This window comes from Corvus kubaryi, unplaced genomic scaffold (genome assembly GCF_017639235.1).
Source record: "Corvus kubaryi isolate FWS band 111438036 unplaced genomic scaffold, C.kubaryi_AGA036_p1.0 134, whole genome shotgun sequence".
In the NCBI taxonomy this organism is placed as follows: Eukaryota; Metazoa; Chordata; class Aves; order Passeriformes; family Corvidae; genus Corvus; species Corvus kubaryi.
In genome coordinates this window covers 8,848,652-8,867,649 of record NW_024580668.1, presented here as the reverse complement: position 1 = coordinate 8,867,649, position 18,998 = coordinate 8,848,652, and the positions used below count along the sequence as shown (strand labels likewise).

Below are 18,998 nucleotides of genomic sequence, written 5' to 3'. Positions count from 1 at the left end.
TCACTGGGAAGCCACTGGATGTGCCAATGGGATGGGAAATCAGGCTGCTTCTCATCCCTTGTACCTGGAACAAGACTGCCCACCTCAATTCTCATCAGAGGTGAGAGATGGGGGAACATGAGGGCCAGCTGCTGCAGATCAGAGCTGAAAATGCTGGATGTTGTTCCTTCCCAGAGACCTAATCTTTACAGCCATCTACACCTCTCTCCCCTCTTCCTGTTCCCTTCCTGGGCATGCTACAGCTGAGCACAGGCTCCCATGGTCAGAAAAGCAGGTCATTAAGAGCTTTCTCTAATTGCCAGTGTATTTCTTCACCTTTACAACCAGTGATAAATTGACTTTCACTTGATCATCTTACTGTGCCCCATAGGCTCAGTCTGGCTCTCACCTGCTGCCAGCAGTAGGGTGGCTGTGTTTGAACCAAAGCACAATCACCCACCCCAAAGTGCTCAGAAATTACCTTTGAAATACAAGAGGGATATAAAAATGAACATGTTTGAAATGTGAATAACATATTTTAGTATCCTTTGCTTGGCTTTCAGAATGTGGTTACTTCAAGCCTTTAAGCTCCCTGGAATCATGGAAGCAAATATTTATTCTTCATGTTTGTTTTTCTTTTAATGAAAATTGGGATTGTCATTCAGTCTTATGATTCCAGCACACGTGGCTTCAGGACAGACACCAGCTAGCACTGGGCTTGCCAGGAAATAGTAACAGCTGACAACAGCATCAAACACTTGTTTGGGCTTTTTTTCTCTATACACATATGCTTTGTGCTCAGAGCAACAGGGAGGTTAGCCCCTCGACTTGAAATAAATCCTCCCAGAAGAAAGAAATCCATCTGTCTGGGAAAAGTTAGAAAATATTTTTGCATTTATTTTTCTTTTTTTTTCTTTTTTTTTTTAATGAATACAAACTCCTGTGAAGAAATATTCTTCTGTTTCCATTGGAAGGCAGAAACCAGCAAAAATTAATGTACAATATCGAGGAATACTTGGTGCAAATGGACCAAAAAGGATTCCCCACAAGGTATGTCTACGTACAGGAAAAAAGGTTGCTGCAGTTGGAAAAGACAGCCTGGTTATTACAGGGTTGGGGTTTTTTTTCATTTAATCTCCCAATTATAAATAATCAATGTGATTTACAAAATAATTTACAGAAAATGATTGGATTCATCATTGCAATAAATTACTTGGTACGATGCCACCAGCATTGAGACCATACAATACCTCTGACACCGCCAGCACGAGGTGTTTCATTTTTGCATTGGAAATCAAGGGACAGACCTGCAGCTCCTCTGGCTGAGCTGGCTCAGATTTGTCCCCACCAGAGACCTCTTGGCAGCCGTGGTTCCACCACCCTCATCCTCCCAAGAGGCCAGAAATGACTCAGGCCTGCAGTGGTGCAGGGCTCTGGGTGCTCCAGCCCTGCTGGCACCTGGAGAAGCAGGGGCTGGGTGCAGGAGGGCTCCTTTCCTGATTCCAGCTGTAAACCAAAGGTCAGATCTGCAGGGTTTTGGCACAGGCAGGCACAGAGAAACAGGGACAGGAGGGAGCAGAGCAGGGCGGGCAGACCCAAGGCTGGGGCAGACCCAAGGGGCTTGGGTGAGACAGGGTTATTGCTTGACCTCTGTCGCTTTTCTCTGCAGGACTCCAAGAACTGAATTTTTGAAGTTGGTGCTCTCAAACACTCTGAGGTCTGAATGAGTCATAACGAATTCTTATCATGTTAGGAAGACCTATAAATCTGTTATCAGCCACTCACTCTAAGCTGAAGGAGTGGCACTGCACTGGAGAAGTAGATTGTATGGCATATCCTAGCATTAAAGCTGGGTCTGAACTGAGATCCTGGGTCCCAATGCTCTCAGCAGTTGGGAAGCCCAAGAACTTGGTCCAATCTGTGAGGCTCAGGCTCTTCTCACCCTCATAGGTTTCTCCCCTTCCTACATCTTTCGCCCACTTCCTCCCAAATAGGCATCCAGTGGTCTTCTTCTGACTGCTGAGTAGCGGTAGTTGGGCCAGTGATATTCTGGGCAGTGTTGCCAGCCTGTAAAGGGGGTCACCCCATCCCATTAGTGGAAATCTCTGGAATCCCATGGTCCTTCAAATTCCCAGGAGGCAGTGAGTGGTGCAAGGGAAGAGCTTGGCAGTGGTTGCCTCTCTGAGCATTGTGGTGAGAGGGCAGGCATGGCACAGAAATAACAAAACCCTTCAAAAGGCAGTGGAGTATCTTGGCGGGCCAAACTTTGCCCCAGCATCAGCTGAAAAGATTTGTTAGACCTGGCTGGGGGGCTTAGTGCGCTGGAGGGTGACACCACACAAAGACCTGGGACTAGCCAAGGCTGAGGAGCAGTTCTGCCAGTGCTGCCTGGGCAAACCCCATGTGCTTCACCTGCTGTGATGCTCCTGGGGGAGCTTCCACCTCCACCAAGTCTGCCTGGACTGGGGACTGTCAGGGGGGCTGGCACGGCCGTGGGAGGGAAGCCCTCCACTCGCAATGCACAGGGAATTGCTTGTTCATGGGGTCTGGTGTGTGCTGAACCAGCACTGAGGTGACAGTGGGGCAACAGCCCATCCCCAGCCAGTCACTGTGACCTCCCCACAGAGGGAGGCAGGAATCTGGCTCTCCTTACAAGGACTGAGGGTTTCAGCAAGGCTTCAGCCTTAGTTCTGGGACTCGGGGCTGCCTGTGGCACGTGCTGTCTGTAGCTGCAGGCAGACAGCTTCTGGTGGTGGACAGTCCAATAAGCAAGTCCGTGTGTTCATGCCCAGGGACCTCTGGGTGGCTTCTCTTTTCACAGTGGCAGAGTCAGTTCAGGCTTTTCTCCCACATGGTCTTCCAAAGGTGGTGTGTGGGCTGCTAGATGACCTCCTGTTTGGTGATGGCAGGCTGTGGGATGGAGGTGGGCTGCTTTGCCACGGTGGCAATGGCTCCAGGGAGCAGCTTGTACTGCTCTGGTCCTGAGCTCGCGGGTGGAGAAGGCTGTGGAGTTTCTGGAGTAGCTGAAGAGGGAGAAACCAAATTAGAAGAGGGCCTCACAAACCTGACAGCACTGAGATCTGTCCTCAGTCGTGCAGGGTGCAGGTGTCAGCACAGCAGAGGCTCTTAAGGGCTCGTGTGTTTGCTGTAGGGCAGCCCAGACACTCAGGCATGGTTTGATGCCCCAGGAGAACCACAATAACCAATATCAAGTGAGGAGAGCTGCTGACATTTTGGCCTGGACTGACCACATTTTTGGTCAGCCAAGGTCATCTCAGCACAAGGTCCCCAGTGGTGGCCCCATGTGGTGGGCCAGATTCTCCTGTGTTTTTGCAGAGGACAAACTGAGGTGTGTCTGAACCACTCAAGGGAAGGGAGCCTTTCCACTGATTTCACTAAGCTCTGGATGGGATCATTCATCCCTTAAGGGCTATGTAAAAGTTACTGTCTGCCAAGGACTATCTTGTTGAATCAGTTAGTCTGGCCTAATCTAATCTAACCCACCTCTCTGTTTGTCTTTCCCTCCTTTCTGCATAGGAATTTCTCACATGCTCATTACCAGAAACTTTGTCTTGCTTGCAAATTTCTGTGCAAGGTAGAAACTACCTCCACATGCACCCTGAAAAGCTCCTGGTTTCTCCTGGGAGCTCTGTCTCTCTGGATATACTCACACATCTGCCCGTTGTGCATCTGAGGAGGCATTGTGTTGGCCACAATGACGTTTGTTCCCAGGTTCTCCTGGATCAGATGAGGGTGCAGGGGGTGGTGGGCGTGCGGTGTTTCACTCGATGAGCCTAAGAACATGGATAAGACATTAATTGCCACAATGGCAGGAGACAATTTGGATGGGCAGACCCACCCAAGTGTCCAAGGCTTTGTGCATGACCAGCTTGTACAGAGGTGACTAGAGCACACCCTTCCCTTTTTTCTCCATGGATGCCTTGAACTAACTAACCCCTGCCTGCTGCCTGCATGTCTTCTTATGCAGGGTTATATACTCCTGAGTCCCACCTCCATGTAAAGAATAGCACAGTGGGAACTTTTTCATTTTGTTTTGTCCCATTGGATGATCCCACTAGAAAATCTGGCACATTCTTTCAACCTGAGCTTTAAGACCTTTTTGTTTTGATGAGTCCCTTCTGACAGAGGAGGATTGGTGAAATGGCTGCCTGGTAGGAGTCTGGGGAGTGCACAGAAAAGCTTATCCATGTGCAGAGGGCTGGGGATGCCTCTGTAAATAGAGGCATAGCTAAATGCATCTGTTTAGGTGAGGAGAGATAGAGGACCCTTGGTTACCCCTGTCAAGGACAGGGGAGATGATTTTGTGTGAGTTAAGGGCTGACCTGCAGACTGGCTGTCTCTAACTTTTCCAGATAGGGAGCAATGACTAAGGAGGTTCTCCAGGGGACAATAAACGGGGAACACTGAGAGGCCTCTTGTCAGACCCTCAAGTACTCACCTCCCAGCAGCATCTCCTGCAGCAGGTTGTCAATCTTAGCCATGCCAAAGAGCTTAACGAACTGGATCTGCTCTATCATCTGCCAGGTGATGCTCTGCAGCACGGGCAGCAGCAGCAGCAGCTCCCCGAAGCGGCCCCGCGAGTCGTACTGGCGGTCGTTGATGTAATCCTCCAGGCTCACCTGCACCTGGTACCGCATCCGCTTGATCTTGGACGGGTCGCTCAGTCCCTTGGCATCTGCAACAACCCACACAGCAAACTCGCCAGGCTGCTCCCCTGGGGGCTGCCTGTCAGTGACAGCATGAAGTCTGGGCACAGCCTGAGGTGAGCTGCCTCTGATTCCCCATCGGCTGCTGTGATGGACAATTTTTCTCTTCTTAGACTGACTTCTCCCCTCCCTCTAAGAACAGTTTGGTTCAGAGAGGAGACCAGGCAGCATTTCTACCACTCAGAACCGGTGTTAGCCAGCATAACCCAGACTAGTCCCCTCTGAATGGTAACCCCTCACCAAGCTGGGGCATACCTGGGTCAAAGAAGATGATGGCTTTCAAGCAGGCATATTCATTGTCATCTATCTGCAGCTCCTGGAAGGGGAGGACCAGCTCGTCCAGGATGCGGATGGCCACACGGTTCACCTCCACCAGCTCAGGGCAGTTCCGTGGGATGATGTGATCATTTCCTTCGGAGAAGCGGCACAGAGACCATCACCTTGTCATTGCTCAAGACTTATCCAGGGTGACAAGGAGTTCAAAATGCAGGTAACTAATGCTGAGATAATTTTGGGGGTGGAGGAATTAAGAAGTTCCTCCTTCTGCCCCTACCCTGTCTCAGAACACCAGAAATTCTGATCTGTATTTTCAGAGCAGCTTCTCATTACACAGGAGCCACTCAAGTGAGGAAAAGCTGACCAAGCAGTGAGAACTTTTTCCTCAATCCCGCCACAGCCTGCTTACACAAACCTCGGGGTGCACCATGAATGTTCACAGTCCCCAAGTTTGCCACACGTTGTGGCCTTGATGTCAATGTCAGCCAGGCCTAGCTGCACTCAAAGGCTGTGCTGGGCTTGCTAAAGTACAGAACAGCTCAAGCCACCATCCTGCAAAAAGGATGTCCACAAACACTGAACCACCCTCTCCTTCACCCCAGCAGGGAAGCGTCACAGAAGCAGATGGGCTGGGAGCAGAAGTGCAGTTTTTACCTAGCAGCAAGACATCCTTGAACACCATGGACCTCTTGGCAGCTCCCAGTAACAGATGCTCCCCTGCATGTGCACGTAGCAGTGCTACCTGCAAGGGCAGGGAAAAGTTATTTGGGTGACGCAGAGACTGAGACAAGGCTCTGATTTCATGTAAGCAAGAGGGAAAGCTCAGCATTCCTGTACTGCACTCAAGGATGGGGAGTGAGGGCCCCTCTTCAGTTACAGGCAGAGAAAGAGATCAAAAAATGGGCTAAACCAGTTATAAATCCAGCAGAACCAACAGATAGTAGACAGCACCTGAAATATCCCATATTGAGGACACATGTCATGAGCAAGACCATCCTAGACTGTCCCAGGACCTCGCACCAGTGTGGGACATGTTCACAGTGGGCTGTTTGCAGACAGCTCCTACCAAGCGCAGAACCAGGGACCACACTCCATCCTGGGAAGTGGGGAGAAGTACAATCCCCTGCTGTTGGACAGCTGCTGTCCCTCTGGGCTGTGCCCAGCTCCCACTGAAATCACACTCAATGGGGACCCATGTCCAGCTGGCTGGTGGGGTCACCCCCTGGCCATTCGTCCCCTCCACAGCCACAGGAATTGGGGACAGGGAAGCCAAAGGGATGTTTTTCTCCCCTGCTGTTAATGATTGAAGTGTTTCATCTTACACCCTCCAGTGGCTCCTGAGAATGTTCTGAATCTTTTGCCCTCCTTCAGTTAAAAATTTCAGAGATTTAGGCAGAAAGAGAAGTTAACGATTGGACATCCTGACACAGAGGCTTCTTAATGTCCAGCCAGGAGCTTCTGCTGGAGAAAACAATCATTAAACATTAATAGAGAAATGCTGAAAAGTATGTCCTGATGGGAATGGTCCCCTTTTCCGGTGTGTTATCCTCAGCATCTGACAAAGCCAAGAGAAGTCTTACCCTACTAGAAATGCCAGGAGAATGTATCACTCACAGAAGAGAGCTCTGGTTAGGAAAGATGCTGATGTCTAGGAGAGGGATGTGGGGGGTTTTTTGCAGATGGTAAAAAAGGTTATGCAAAATCAACAGAGTGGAGATCCTTGCAAAAAGACTGTGCACACATGATACTGGGGAATCTTTATCTAGATGCCAAAATCTAGCCTCTCTCTATCGCTGTCCAAACATGGGTGGATATGTTAGCTGAGCTGCTTAGAATGACCAGAGATGCACAAAACTGATCTTTCCTACCTGATGAAACTTCGACAAGGAGAAAACTGCAAGTCCCAGGGGGGAGTGAAGCTCTCACTTAGAAATTTCCTGCCTAATTCAAATTCAAGAAGGTTCAGTTTGTAACTACGTTTTTTGTGTCCATAAAATTTGCTTGTTTGAGCAGGGTTAAAGTCAATTATTTCAACAAGGCAAAACCATCTCATTTGATATTGGTTCTTGCAGTGATGAACCTGAGATACATCATTTCACATCATTTGTGAGCTAGGATAAATAGACAGCTGTAACACAATGAAGATGAACTTGAACTTTGAGATGAAATGGCTTTGCCCCACCAAACACGGTAATTTTGACATTTTAGTGCAGAAGGAGAATGAGGGGTTGGGTATGATCTTTTCTACAAAAGATGTATTTCATGCCTGTGGAGCAGCCTCTCCCTTGTGGGAAGGCAGGGTTGAGACTGTGTCATCTTTAGGTTTTGTTTTCTCCTTTGAGGAATTTTGCAGCCCCACAGCTGTAAAATGAGCTCATGTGGAAGTTGCTGTAGTTTGCAGAGTTATTGGCCAGGTTTAGGGCCTCTGTTCCAAATGGCACAAGGATGTGATGGGTTGTGCAGAGCTGCCCCAGGGCTGTGCTGGGCTGCAGCCTGTTTACTGTGTAAATGGCATTTGCCATTGGAGTCCATTTTGGTTTCACTAATTTATGAATTGTATTTTCCTTAGCAATTTAACAGATTTCTTATAATTTAAAATGATTTTGCACTTGCACACAATAGAAAAGAAGGAAACATGCTCCCATTTTAAGAGCACTGAATTCCCCAGAGCTCTGGGTGCTACTGGGTGGTTACTAAAGAGCTCACATTTAGGATTTAGGGGGTTTTGATCAGCTGGATTCTCTCAATTGGACATCCTTTTTCTTCATTATATAAAAATTACCCCTAGGCCAATAGGGCTGGAGACTGGTCCTAGCTGAAGAGAACACATGCTGGATTTGTGACTGTACCCTGGGCAGATTGGAAATACCTTCCTACCTGTGACAGGACCTGTGCTGGCCCTGCCAGAAGTGCTACCACAGCCACACGTGCTGGTCAAGGCTGGGCACATATCATGTCCTTCAACACCTGCTGCAGACCTCTGAAATTTAGACTTACACAGGAGGCATTTCCTGCCTGAGATCCTGCAGTGCAGTTCTACAGAGGACACCAAACCCACTGTGCTTATCTTCGTTAGGGAACCCGCAAATGTCATGTTAGTAATTTCTGTTAAATGCAAATATATGCTTGCTTTTTAATCCTGGATAAAGATTTTCTACTGCCTTGGGAGCAAACTAGTGTTTAGCTTCAAAATTCCACGCTGGGAGCATGGATACAAACATATTCCCAGGTGGGAAGCAGCAAGAGACAGGCAGATTTTAAGTTTTGGGCAGACCTTAGGCCAGAAATCTGTCATGCTAATTCTGATTACCCCAAGCATTTGTATAGCACTTCAGGCTTTCAAAGTGCTGCGCAAACTATAATTAATAAATGACTGGGTGACCCCAAAATGCTCATCTGATATGGGACCTAATTCGAGCTCAGTGTTATCTGGCTGTGCTCATCGGCTGATTAGCAGCACATGCAAGTGGCCCGTGCTGGCATTGTATGGATGCCTGGCCTGTGCTGCCATTGTATGGATGCTGTTCCCAATCAGCTGCAGCAGTCAGGATAACAGAGTGCACAATGAGCATTTTCTTTGAAGGTCTCAGCTGGCTCTGGCTCCCCACTGCCTTTGCCAGGGCAGAGCGAGGTGGGGTGGATGGGGGGACTTGCCTGGTCATCCAGGGGCAGCTCACAGAAGGGGGGGATGTACTTGGCCCACTCCACCAGCACCAGCAGCTGCTGCTTCATGGACTCACACACGTCGGAAATATTGGCAATCTTTTTCCCTCGGATGTCTCCGTTGATCACAGGAACCGGGGATGATATCTGGAAGGGGAGAAGAGACCCTTCAGCGGGCAGTGCCACACAGGAAACACAGACAGGAAAATCCCCAGCCCATGGGTTGTGTTGATGAAGACTCCAGAATCGACAATTACTTTTTTCTGTTGCACAAACCCAGCTACCAGAATAGGTGACCCAGCAAGACTCATTTAAACTGAGATCAGCTGGGGATCTGTGAACATGAAATGCTGCAGAGCAGAGGCTGTGGATCATCTTGGTAAACTGTAATTCCCTGAATAGACTGGAAAGCACAGAAGAAACATTCCTAAAGCCAGGATCTTCCTCCCACTGAACAAATGTGCTCAGTCAAGATCCAGGAGGGAACAGAGGGGCTGGCATGGCAGTCAGCCTCACCAGTAGAAAGGACATGTCCACCTACTGCTGCTGCACAAGCTACTTGGTCCCACCAAAGTGCAGAGAACTGTTCCCCCTTCCACCCTTCTGCAGAGCCAGTGCTTGGCCAGAGCTGCCATGTCTGCTTTCCACAGGAGGCAAGCAGGCTCTGCCCCACTCCTGAGTCATCATGACCACACCAGGCCACAGCTTTCCAGGTCTGGCATTGCTTTCTGTGAGCACCAGGTCATTAGTATTTGACATCATCCACTTTGAATAGCTAAAGACAGACTTTAAAGATAACAGTCTCCCACCTCCCACTGGCTTTTAGGTCCTTTTGGCAAACCTGGGCAAGTGCAAACATGCCCACAATACAAGCCACAGTTGGACCACATAATGGCGAATTATTTGTGATTGCAACTGGGCCCATTTCATTTGCAAAGGACAAGCCTGACAAGTCTGCAAGTACTGTCACACAGTTGGACAGAACATCCCCCCCAAACCAGGCACCCAACCTCCTCCCTGGCTCTCATTCATAGCTGCTCACCCAGGTCATCTAAAAATTTGCCCTTAGTCACTACTTTATCCTCATGCTTCTGTAAGCAATTAACTCAACCCCATCACTGCCCTCTGCCTGCCCTCTGTGCTCTTGTACAGCATCAGCTCTTCCTGTCCTATTCCTGCCAGAATTTTCAGCTTGGACCCTGCCAGCCTCCCCAAGGAAATGGAATTCAAATGCCACCTGCATTTTTTTTTTTATTTTTTCAGGTTGCATTACCTGGAGGCTTTCCAGCTCACCAGCTATTATTGAATAAATAAGATTGTAAAAATCTCACCATGTATTACCCTAATCAGAGGGCCCGGAAGGCTTAGCAAATAAATAAAGACCTCTGAGTGAGTGACCCTAGATCTTGGAGAAAGCAGCTCCTCAGCAGTATCTTGTTCTAATTAGCCAGGCACATAAAAGTTACCAATTACCGTGCTGGAGCCTGCCTTGTTTAATGAGTCTCTCTGTGCTCTGTGGGAGAGCAGAAGCTCCCCTAGATTTGTCAATGGTTGTGGTTTTTATCAGCAGACCCTGCTTACATGTGATGGCACTGCAGGACTCTGAGCCCCGGAAATGTCCTTCTCTTGTACATTTGGTGACTCGAGACCCCATTATCTCACACCTCTGGGAGCGGCACCAATCTTATTTTTATAGGATATATAAATATATTAGGGCCTACATAGGACAAGTTGAGATGTGGGATGAGATTGGATATGCTTTTTGTGTACAAGATTGGCCCTTGGCCCTTCTGACATATCCCCTCCATGGGGAAGTGGACCTTACAGCCTGAGCCTAATGTGGAGCCCAGAGCACAGCACGTCCTGTCCTGGAGCATCTCCCAGGGCAGCCTTCAGGGTAGCGTGACCCTTGAAGCAGCCAACTCAACCCCCTGTTCATCTTCCCCAGGACACAGAGTGCTCTTCTCCCCAGCTCCCATGAAGAGTGGCAGCTCTTGCCTCCAGGACAACTCCATCCTCATCGCTTGTTCTCACAGACAAACCCTCCCTGCAGACTGTGCATGCCCATCCTGTCCTGTGTCCTCCCAGAGAGCACTGAGCTGTGTACACCATTTGCAGTATTCAGTTTCTTAAATCAGAGTCATCTTTTCAAGGTGAACGCTCTAGGAAATGAATCTTGGCAGTGTGCTAGTGGAAACAGGGAATTTCAAGCAAGCACTGGAAAAGATATCTGCATAAAACAAGCAGGAAACCAATTCCTCGTGAAACTGTGCAGGAATCCAAGGTTCCTAACAGCCCATAGGGAAGGGAGGCTGCTCATACAAGGCCAGCCCCTCGTGGGCTTAGGCAGCCGCAGCTGTTTGGATTGCAATGATTCTACCCTATTTTCTTCTGTCCAGCTCTCCAGCCTTCCTGTGTCCCGTTAAAGCAGAACAAATCACTGCATATTGTTACAACTGAGTTCTGGACTAAGGATATTTAAAGGAATAGTTTCAGGTAACAAATGATTTTTGAAAAATCAGCATTGAGTTGGCAGATAAGCCACTTAGAAAGAGATGATAATTTGAAGACTCAGCTATTAAATACTCAGCTGGCTCTACAAGCCAGGTAGTGCCTGATGCTTTTGTATTTGCTAAAGAAGAGGTACCTGCTGTGCCAGGGCTTCTGCGTGCAGGAGGGCATTGATGGAGGGCAAGCTGCTGTCCTCGTAACTTGATCGGCGGGTACTGATTCGGTCCCGTTCGTTTTGTACAGCTGCAAGAGAGGATTTTGGCTGAGCTGCAGGTCGTTCATGGCAATGCACACCGAAAACTAGCACAGACTTTTGGCGTTCCCCTTCCTTAGCTGCAGTTTCCCAGCTTCCCTGCCAGGCAGGGCGGAGGTGCAGCTGTGTCTGGTTTGTGGTGGGATGCCAGCGAGAGCTGACTACATCTGGTGGTTCTGATTTCTTATTTGCTTTATTAGACTTTATTAGATTCAGAACCCAAACACCTGTAGAGTTCAGTGTGGAAAATTTCCTGTCAAAGTATCTGAGCTTTTTGATTTCATGATATGGGGTCTGAAACGATGGCCATGTTGATGTATACAGCCCAAAGCTGATGTGTGAGATGGAGGAGTATCTGCAAGGTTTCCTTGCCCACATGACTCCTGTGAGCTCCATTCAGAAAGCTGTTGCACTGGGTTGGTGTAGTTGGAAAACTTCTGTCTAAGCTACAATAAGGAAGGAAGTGCAGAACTGCTCCTGCTTATCCATCCAGAGCAAAAGAGCTCTCTCAGACCTTATTGTAAAAGCATCCCAGGACAGGTTTGACCCCAGCATGCCTCCCTGTTTGGTCTAGTCTTGAGGGCCTGGGCTTTGAGGGGAGGATTTGCCTGCTCTGTCTGTCACGAGGCCTGGGCCGGCTGTAACTCACCCTGGCCACGCCACTCAAAGCCATCTGCTCAAATAAGCTATTGATCCATGGCAGGGGAAGCAGCACAGTCCCTGCCTTAGGCTGGTGGCTCTCTGGATTGATACGTTCTCGATGTATAAATCTGCCTGATAAAAAGCAATAATGAGGCTGGGCCAGGAGAAAAGCCCTGAAGTCAGCGGCTGTAAATAGGAGCTCTCAAGGTTATGCCGCTTGTTATCAGTAGCAGGCCCCCGAGTTCAGTCACGCCATGATGTTTTCCAAATGTTTGCTCAGTATTAGCTGGTCATGCACCTAATGTAACTTCTATTGAATATTAACAGACAACAGCATGGCTCTGGGCAGGGGATGAGTGGACGCTGCTTGGAGAGGAGGATTCCTATATTCTTCAGGAAAAGTCAAGAGAAGTTGCTTGAGATGCCTCATGCCCTTTTACAGGGAATAAATGTTCCTGCTCAGAGGTCTTCCTGCAGCCACCCAGGTACCACTGGTACTTACCTGCTGTCTTCAAGGACTCTTTTACTCCAGAGTTTCTCCTTGAGGCGGTGTGAACTGGGAGGAGCACAGGGTTTAATTTCCCTGCATGGAACAACATGGAACAAGCCTACCAGTTGTCCCTTTGCAGACATCACTGGGGTGAGCTCTGTGGGATGCTGGGCAGCTGCTCTGCTCCTGGCAGTTTGTCCCTCCACCAACAGGGTCACCAGCAGTGGATTTCCTACCACTCCTGAGAAGCAGGGCTAAACAAGGGGAGAATCCTGCCATGGGGACTTGTAAGGGCTGCAGAGACAGGGCGGTAGGGAAGCCGGGGGGTTGAGCATGGGCCATGCAGGGATATCTCTACTCTTTTCATACTGAGTTAAATAGCAAAAATGCTCCACTTTGCTGTGGATCCTTTCTGCTGTGGCTGAAACTAAACTAAACTCTCTGCAGAGGGTCAGCAAGAACCTATATATCTATTAGGAAGAAAAAGGTGTAAACTGTCAGTGGGACCTTTGCTGGACTCACCCATCCAGCTGTGGATTTTGTGGTCACTCTGGGACAACAGCACTTGGAGCAGTTTTACCAAAGTGTTTCCAAATTTCCAGGCCTTCTTTGGAGCTCCTCAGTGATGTGGAGAAGCATTCCCATACCCCCTCCAATGGACTGGCTATGTTGGAGCCCAGGTGATGTGTGTGTCAGTGTGGGCAAGAGTGAGCTGAAGAACCCTGGGTGTGATTTGTGTGTGCAAGCACGGGCAGTTCTGAGATACAGGTGTGGCCTCTCCCTAAATCCCCCTGTGGTGGGGGTCAGGATCTGTGCCCAGGAGAGCACTGTGGAGGGAAAACAGGGCTAAGGTGGCTGGGCAAGTGTGCACCTGGCTGGGACCAGCCTTGGGCTGCAAGGGCTTCCTCAAACATACGCAGCCAGCGTGAGTGACTGCTGCTGGGGGAAAGCCACACCGTCACCCACCTTCCTTCTTCATTCCTGCTCGGAAGCACTTCTTAAGCCTGCAATACCGGCACTGGTTTCTTTTGTCTTTGTCTACCACACACTGCCTGTTAAACCTGGGAAAAAAGAAAGGTGTGAGGAGCAGCAAGACTGAGCCTGAAGGCAGGACAAGACAGAGCCCTGAGCTCCAAGACATGCTCAAAGCAGGTTCCCAGAGGCTCACCCTGAGAAAGGAGCCCCAGTCTGTGATTTTTCCACTCTTGCTTTAGCCTGTGGTTTCTTTTTTGCACTGAACACCTCAGCCCTCCCCTCTACCTCTGGATGTTCAATAAGGACAGACTAGAGCTGAGTCACATGCAGGAGCCCAGGCTGCTGGTCTTACTCAGTAACCAATAGGGCTAGGATGTCTGTGGAGGACTAACAAGCCCCAGGAAGTTAGAAGTGTCATCTAGGAGGGTCAGAACCAACTTGGAAGCTGCTGTTGTAAATTAAATTCAGAATAAAGACATTCATCCTCCAATCTACTGGGATCTAAAGAAGAGGTAGAAGGTTGTAGTAGCCAAATTGTGAGGTTAAGAAGTCATTTTAAGTCCCCGCATCTCTCCAGGGCAGTGTCTGGGATTCTCACAGGTTGGCTCTGACCTCTGGAAAGCATCGCTGGGGTGCAAACTGCTCTGCTGCCACTTGCACTTCAGAGAGGACTTGGGAAGCAGCCAGCTCCTTCCCTCCAAGCTTGTGTCACCAAATCCTCTGCACATGGTGAGGAAAACACTGATCTCCCATGTGTGTGATTCATGAGCCTGGTGGCCACTTGCAGCATGAATTTCACTTGCAAATTTGCTCTAATTTACAGCAGGATGATCCAGCTTGCACGGTAAAGACAAAGGAGTACAGAGCTGGAAAAGGGCTCCCAGCCATGCTCGATTCTGTAGCTTTTGAAAAGGCTTCCTTCTGCTGTGCTTTTTAAATCCCCAAAGCTGTGGTTTTCCCAAATGGATGCCTGAAAGCAGCTTTTAAAATATTTCTGTAGTGCATATAAAAGCCTCAGCCTCCAAAAACTGGGCACCTTGGCTTTTCTGATGGAGTTGTGGTGAGGGGGCTCCCTGGGCAGCCAGCTTAAATAACCCTGGGGTGCAAATGATGATGTGCTTCACAGGCACTCATAAACCTCAGGCTTCCTTCCGTCACTCAGATTTTAGAGTCATGTTGCTCTTCATGCTCTCCAAGTGGCTGTCAGGCCATCAGGAGTAACTGACTCAAAAAGCCCATGGGATTTAGACACTGTGTACTGAGGATTCTTCATTTTCCTCTGTGACTCTCTACGTGTGGGCTGCTCAAAGCCAGCAGCAAGCAGGCCACAGGGGCTGATGGCACAGGAGAGCCATGGGCTACCACCAATGGCACGAGGTGCAGTGCATGAGCTTCAGGAGCAACACGAGTGCCTCATCCTCAGAAGAGTGCACATTATGCTGCCCCTCATGGTGCTCCTCAGATGTTCTTGCATCATGTAACAGGCAGTGACAGCATTTTAGCTGGATTCCAGGCACACTTCCATCTCATGATGGAGAAGGATTGTCCCCAGGGAGTGGGCAAGGTTTGTGCTGCACTCAGAGCACTGAGTAGTGAGGTGCTAAGTCCCTGAAACAGGGCTTCTCCCCTGCTGCTTGCTGGCCATGTCCATGGCTGGTCATACCCATTTGCAAGAACATGTGCTTGGCCCCTACAGTATGGGGCAAGACCTCTCAGGGTCTTTACCCAGTGATCAGTGGAGGGCAGTCCCAAAGTCAGAGTGGTCACTGACCCCTCCCAGGTGAGGGCTGAGGTCAGGAAGAGTGCAGGAGGATGCAGGGAGGATGGAAGGCCATGCTGCGGCACTTTGAGGGCTTTGCCATCGAGCTGTGAGGGGCTCTTCTGTCGGAGCCACAGGTGTCTGTGCCCTCTGTCCTTACCTGCAGGAGTACATGTGGTTCTTCCGGACGCTCCTCCTGAAGAAGCCTTTGCAGCCATCGCAGCTGGAAGCCCCATAGTGCTTCCCCGTGGCGCGGTCCCCACAAATGGCGCACAGCGTGCTCACCCCGATGCTGCTGGAAGAGTTGAGGTTGGCTGCTTCTGATGGAGACGTGTCTGGTTGGGGAAGGACACAGCAAGAAGGAGACAGTGAGACAGCCAGCCAACATTTCCTAACTCAGCTACCAGTGAGAGATTTTTGGAGAAACCAGGCAGCTGCAGCCTGGCTGTGTGGCCAGTCAGAGGGGTGTGTAAGGAGAAGTGGGTGCTCTGAGTGCTTAAGTAATTGCATTTTGAGTGCACTAAAACCTCCTGTATTGCATGGTGAGACCCCTCTTCCCAAAGGCCTGGCTGCAGCAATGCCTTCAGATAAAGTGGAAGCCCATTTGCAGGAGACACAGGGCAGAGCCAGAATTCCTCAGGGATTTGCAGACACTTTGGGCTGCAGTAGTGTGGCCAGAGAAAAAGCTGATGCAGAGTTAAAGCTGAGGTATTACAGCTCAGGGTGAGCAGCTGATTTGTTAGGGAGATGTTTGTGTTATAGCACTGAAAGAGCCCAGGACAGCCCTGAGCAGATGAGATGACCATTCCCTTCTGCAAGCATAGAGCTCCAGCCTGCACAGCCCTTCTTTGGGAGAACAAGACTTTAGGTAAATAACAACCTCAAATGACTTCAGCTGGAAAACTCATGTGGGCAAAGGCTACCCATACAAGGAAGGACTGATTAAAGAAAGAAAAGGTGGCACTCTAGCATGGAGGAGGCTGTAGGCTGGGTATCTTGCAGTGTCTGGTAGGATCACAGTGGACATTGATTTGTCTTGTGGTCCTTACAGACCCAGGGAGACTGGGACTTGCAGGGCTTTTTTTTGGAGGATGAGGAATTGCAGCAGCCTCTAGAGGAAAGGACATCTGAAAGGCTGAAAACCATACAAGGGCTACTCTAAACCCCTCCAGCAAGCCAAACAAACCTCAATGCTGAAGGGATCAGCCCTTAATTCAGTTGATCTAATTGTCCCCTCCCATGTACATTTTTCTGTATCAGCACATCCCCCTTCCTCAGTGGAAATGCCAGTCACAAATCATACCCAGGATCTACAAAGCCATAGAAACCTGCTGGGATTTTTAATGCTTGAGTCTATTGGCCTCTCATTTCTGGGTTTGGTAGGGACTCAGTTAAAGCTCACCCTGGAGGAGCCACTGCTCCCACGGCACCCAGCAGAAAGGCTGGTCCCAGCTGGGCTCCCCAACTGTGGGTGCTGGGGAGGCCAAGGCAAGTCTGGCAGGGGCAGAGCTGCATTTTTAGCTTCTATTTTGTAGAGAAATTAGTATTTCAGCAGGTGCTGCCCATCCTGCTCATGCCACCCCTCAGCAGGAGCAACTGGCACAGAACCAGCAGTGAGCGAGCACAGGAATTCTTGAGCCTTCCCTACCTCTGGCAGCATCTTTCATTTCCCTGCCTTTCTGTCTTTCCAGCTCCTCGTGTCCCTCCTGTATTTCTTTCTGAGTCAGTTTGCTTCCTCTCTGTGTCCTTGCCTGGCACACCCTGTCACGCAGCTACAGCAATACCAGTGCTAACCTCCTGTCTCCACTCCCAAAGCCCTGAGCTCTCCCAAGGCCATCCTGGCTGTCTCTTGTCCCTGTGAGCAGCTTGCCTCTGAAAACCTCCTTCCTCCATACATATCCTGAGGGCTCAGCTGGATGCAGGCCACTCCAGAAGGAAAGTCAAATTCCCAGTTTCAGCTAAACATAGGACTTAGATGCGAGAAGAAGAGCTGATCTGCCTGTAATCCCATTACTTGTGTCTCTGTGACAGCCCAGATAAATCCCTTTTTAGCAATCTATCATGCTGTAATCAGATGAACACAGAACAGGAAAAACTGGCACTCTTATCAAAGAAATTGCAACATCTCAGTCTAATAGTCAACAATAATGAAAATATTGCCTAATGGATAATTTTCCAATTAAGTTTATTTTGCCAAATATGTGCCAAAAATGTGGGCTCTCGCTGCTGCAATGAAGTGGTTGGGGTTAAGGTAAATGGAGGAAAGAAAAAAATCTGTCTTTGAGACCTCACAGGTGAGCCTTGTGTTGGGACAGGAGCTGCTCAAGAGGTCCCTGAGCCTGTCTGAACACACATTTTGCCTGTGAGAGGCAAACTTGGTCCCTGCTGAGCAGCTGCCCCGGGGCTGGAGCTGCAGAGCTGTTCAGGGCAGTGGCTGGGCTCTGATGTGGTCCTTGGCCAGAAAAAGAGGCCCAGGTTCTGCAGGTGGAGGTCGGCAGGAGGTGTGTCCTGCACACGCGCTGCTACAGTGCCGAAACAGCCCTGGAAGCAAGGCCTGTCCCTGGCCTGGAGCTGGGCCCAGGAGGAGAGGAGAGGAGCTGGTGCTGCCTGCCCCAGCTGACTCACCCACCCCTGGAGTACCACAGCACACTGGATCTTGTCACAGGAGATTATCCTGTCCCCCTGCCCCATGGAGCCCTGGGTCTGGGGGGGCAAATCACAGCCCCTGTGATGCTTGCTGGGTGGGAGAGGGGCATGGAGAGGGAGAAAGGTCTGGGCTTGTCCCAGAGTGTCCAGATGGGTATCAGCAGAGCCAAAGGGGGCAACTTTTGGCCCCAAGGCACCTGAATGGGTAGAACCAGCCCCCATGAGTGGAGAAGGGGCTGGGACCCAGCGTGGCAGGGGTTACTGCACAGCAGAGCCACTTTGGCACCACAGTGTTACATCCATGACAGAGCAAAGCCATAACCCAGGGAAGACCCACACAGGCTGTGATGGAAGAGTCCACACCACCAGCACAGCCCTTCTGGGACATCGGTGTCCAGCAGCCCCAGTGACACAACACATGGGAGGAAAGGGCTCGGAGGGCCACTTTCTGTGGCTCTGTTTAGTCATTAACCTCGTATTTAGAGAGACTTTAGGGGGGACTTGGAGAGGAATCTCTTGTTATCTCTGAGCATTTAATCACCAAGACTCTTTGGTCCCCAAATGGGTGGGCCAGCGTTGTGAATTCTGGAGGGTTAGGTGTGATCCTACCCTCCTGAAGGGATGGGAACATTTGTCTGTCCTCTCAAGGTCTCCTTGTCCTTCCTACTGGGGGCTGAGCCAGGAAAGGGGATGCCACCCCACATCCCAGCACTGCACCGGGGAAGGGCTGTGGCCTCCCAGCAGCTGCAGTGGCAGTGCCTAAATCACTTCTCATAGTGATTTTCACCCTTACCGGGTGCTAAATGCCTTTCTGCTCCAAGAAAACCTAACTCCAGCTCCTGCTGGAGCAGGACTGGCTCTTGACTCTGGAGACACAGGGTCAGTTTTCTGTCTGGCAAACCATCAACAGCACTTCACTCAGAAACTTTTGGCTGGGGTGTGGGAGACCCTCACCATGTTCAGCCCTAGCCCCGTTCCTTGGGCTGAATGTCTGGTGGGGACCTCTCATTCCACCCAGCTCCTGGTATGTGCCTGCTCCCAAGGGCTCTGGGCTGCAGGACACCATCCCACCTGTAC

At 49.9% G+C, this 18,998-nt stretch overlaps 1 protein-coding gene across 3 annotated transcripts in view; it reads right to left on the bottom strand.

The window, feature by feature from the left end:
• Positions 1-855: 855 nt before the first annotated feature.
• HNF4A (hepatocyte nuclear factor 4 alpha) overlaps positions 856-18,998 on the bottom strand; it is a 35,796-nt gene continuing 17,653 nt past the window's right edge. For all 3 annotated transcript variants that reach the window (XM_042049621.1, XM_042049629.1, XM_042049612.1), the window contains exons 2-10: positions 15,436-15,610; positions 13,508-13,602; positions 11,293-11,399; positions 8,637-8,792; positions 5,637-5,724; positions 4,962-5,117; positions 4,439-4,675; positions 3,651-3,773; positions 856-3,002 (exon numbers count right to left, since the gene is read on the bottom strand). In XM_042049621.1, the coding sequence (XP_041905555.1) occupies positions 2,860-3,002; positions 3,651-3,773; positions 4,439-4,675; positions 4,962-5,117; positions 5,637-5,724; positions 8,637-8,792; positions 11,293-11,399; positions 13,508-13,602; positions 15,436-15,610 (1,280 nt within the window). In that variant the 3' untranslated portion in view covers positions 856-2,859. The remainder of the gene's footprint in view (positions 3,003-3,650; positions 3,774-4,438; positions 4,676-4,961; positions 5,118-5,636; positions 5,725-8,636; positions 8,793-11,292; positions 11,400-13,507; positions 13,603-15,435; positions 15,611-18,998) is intronic.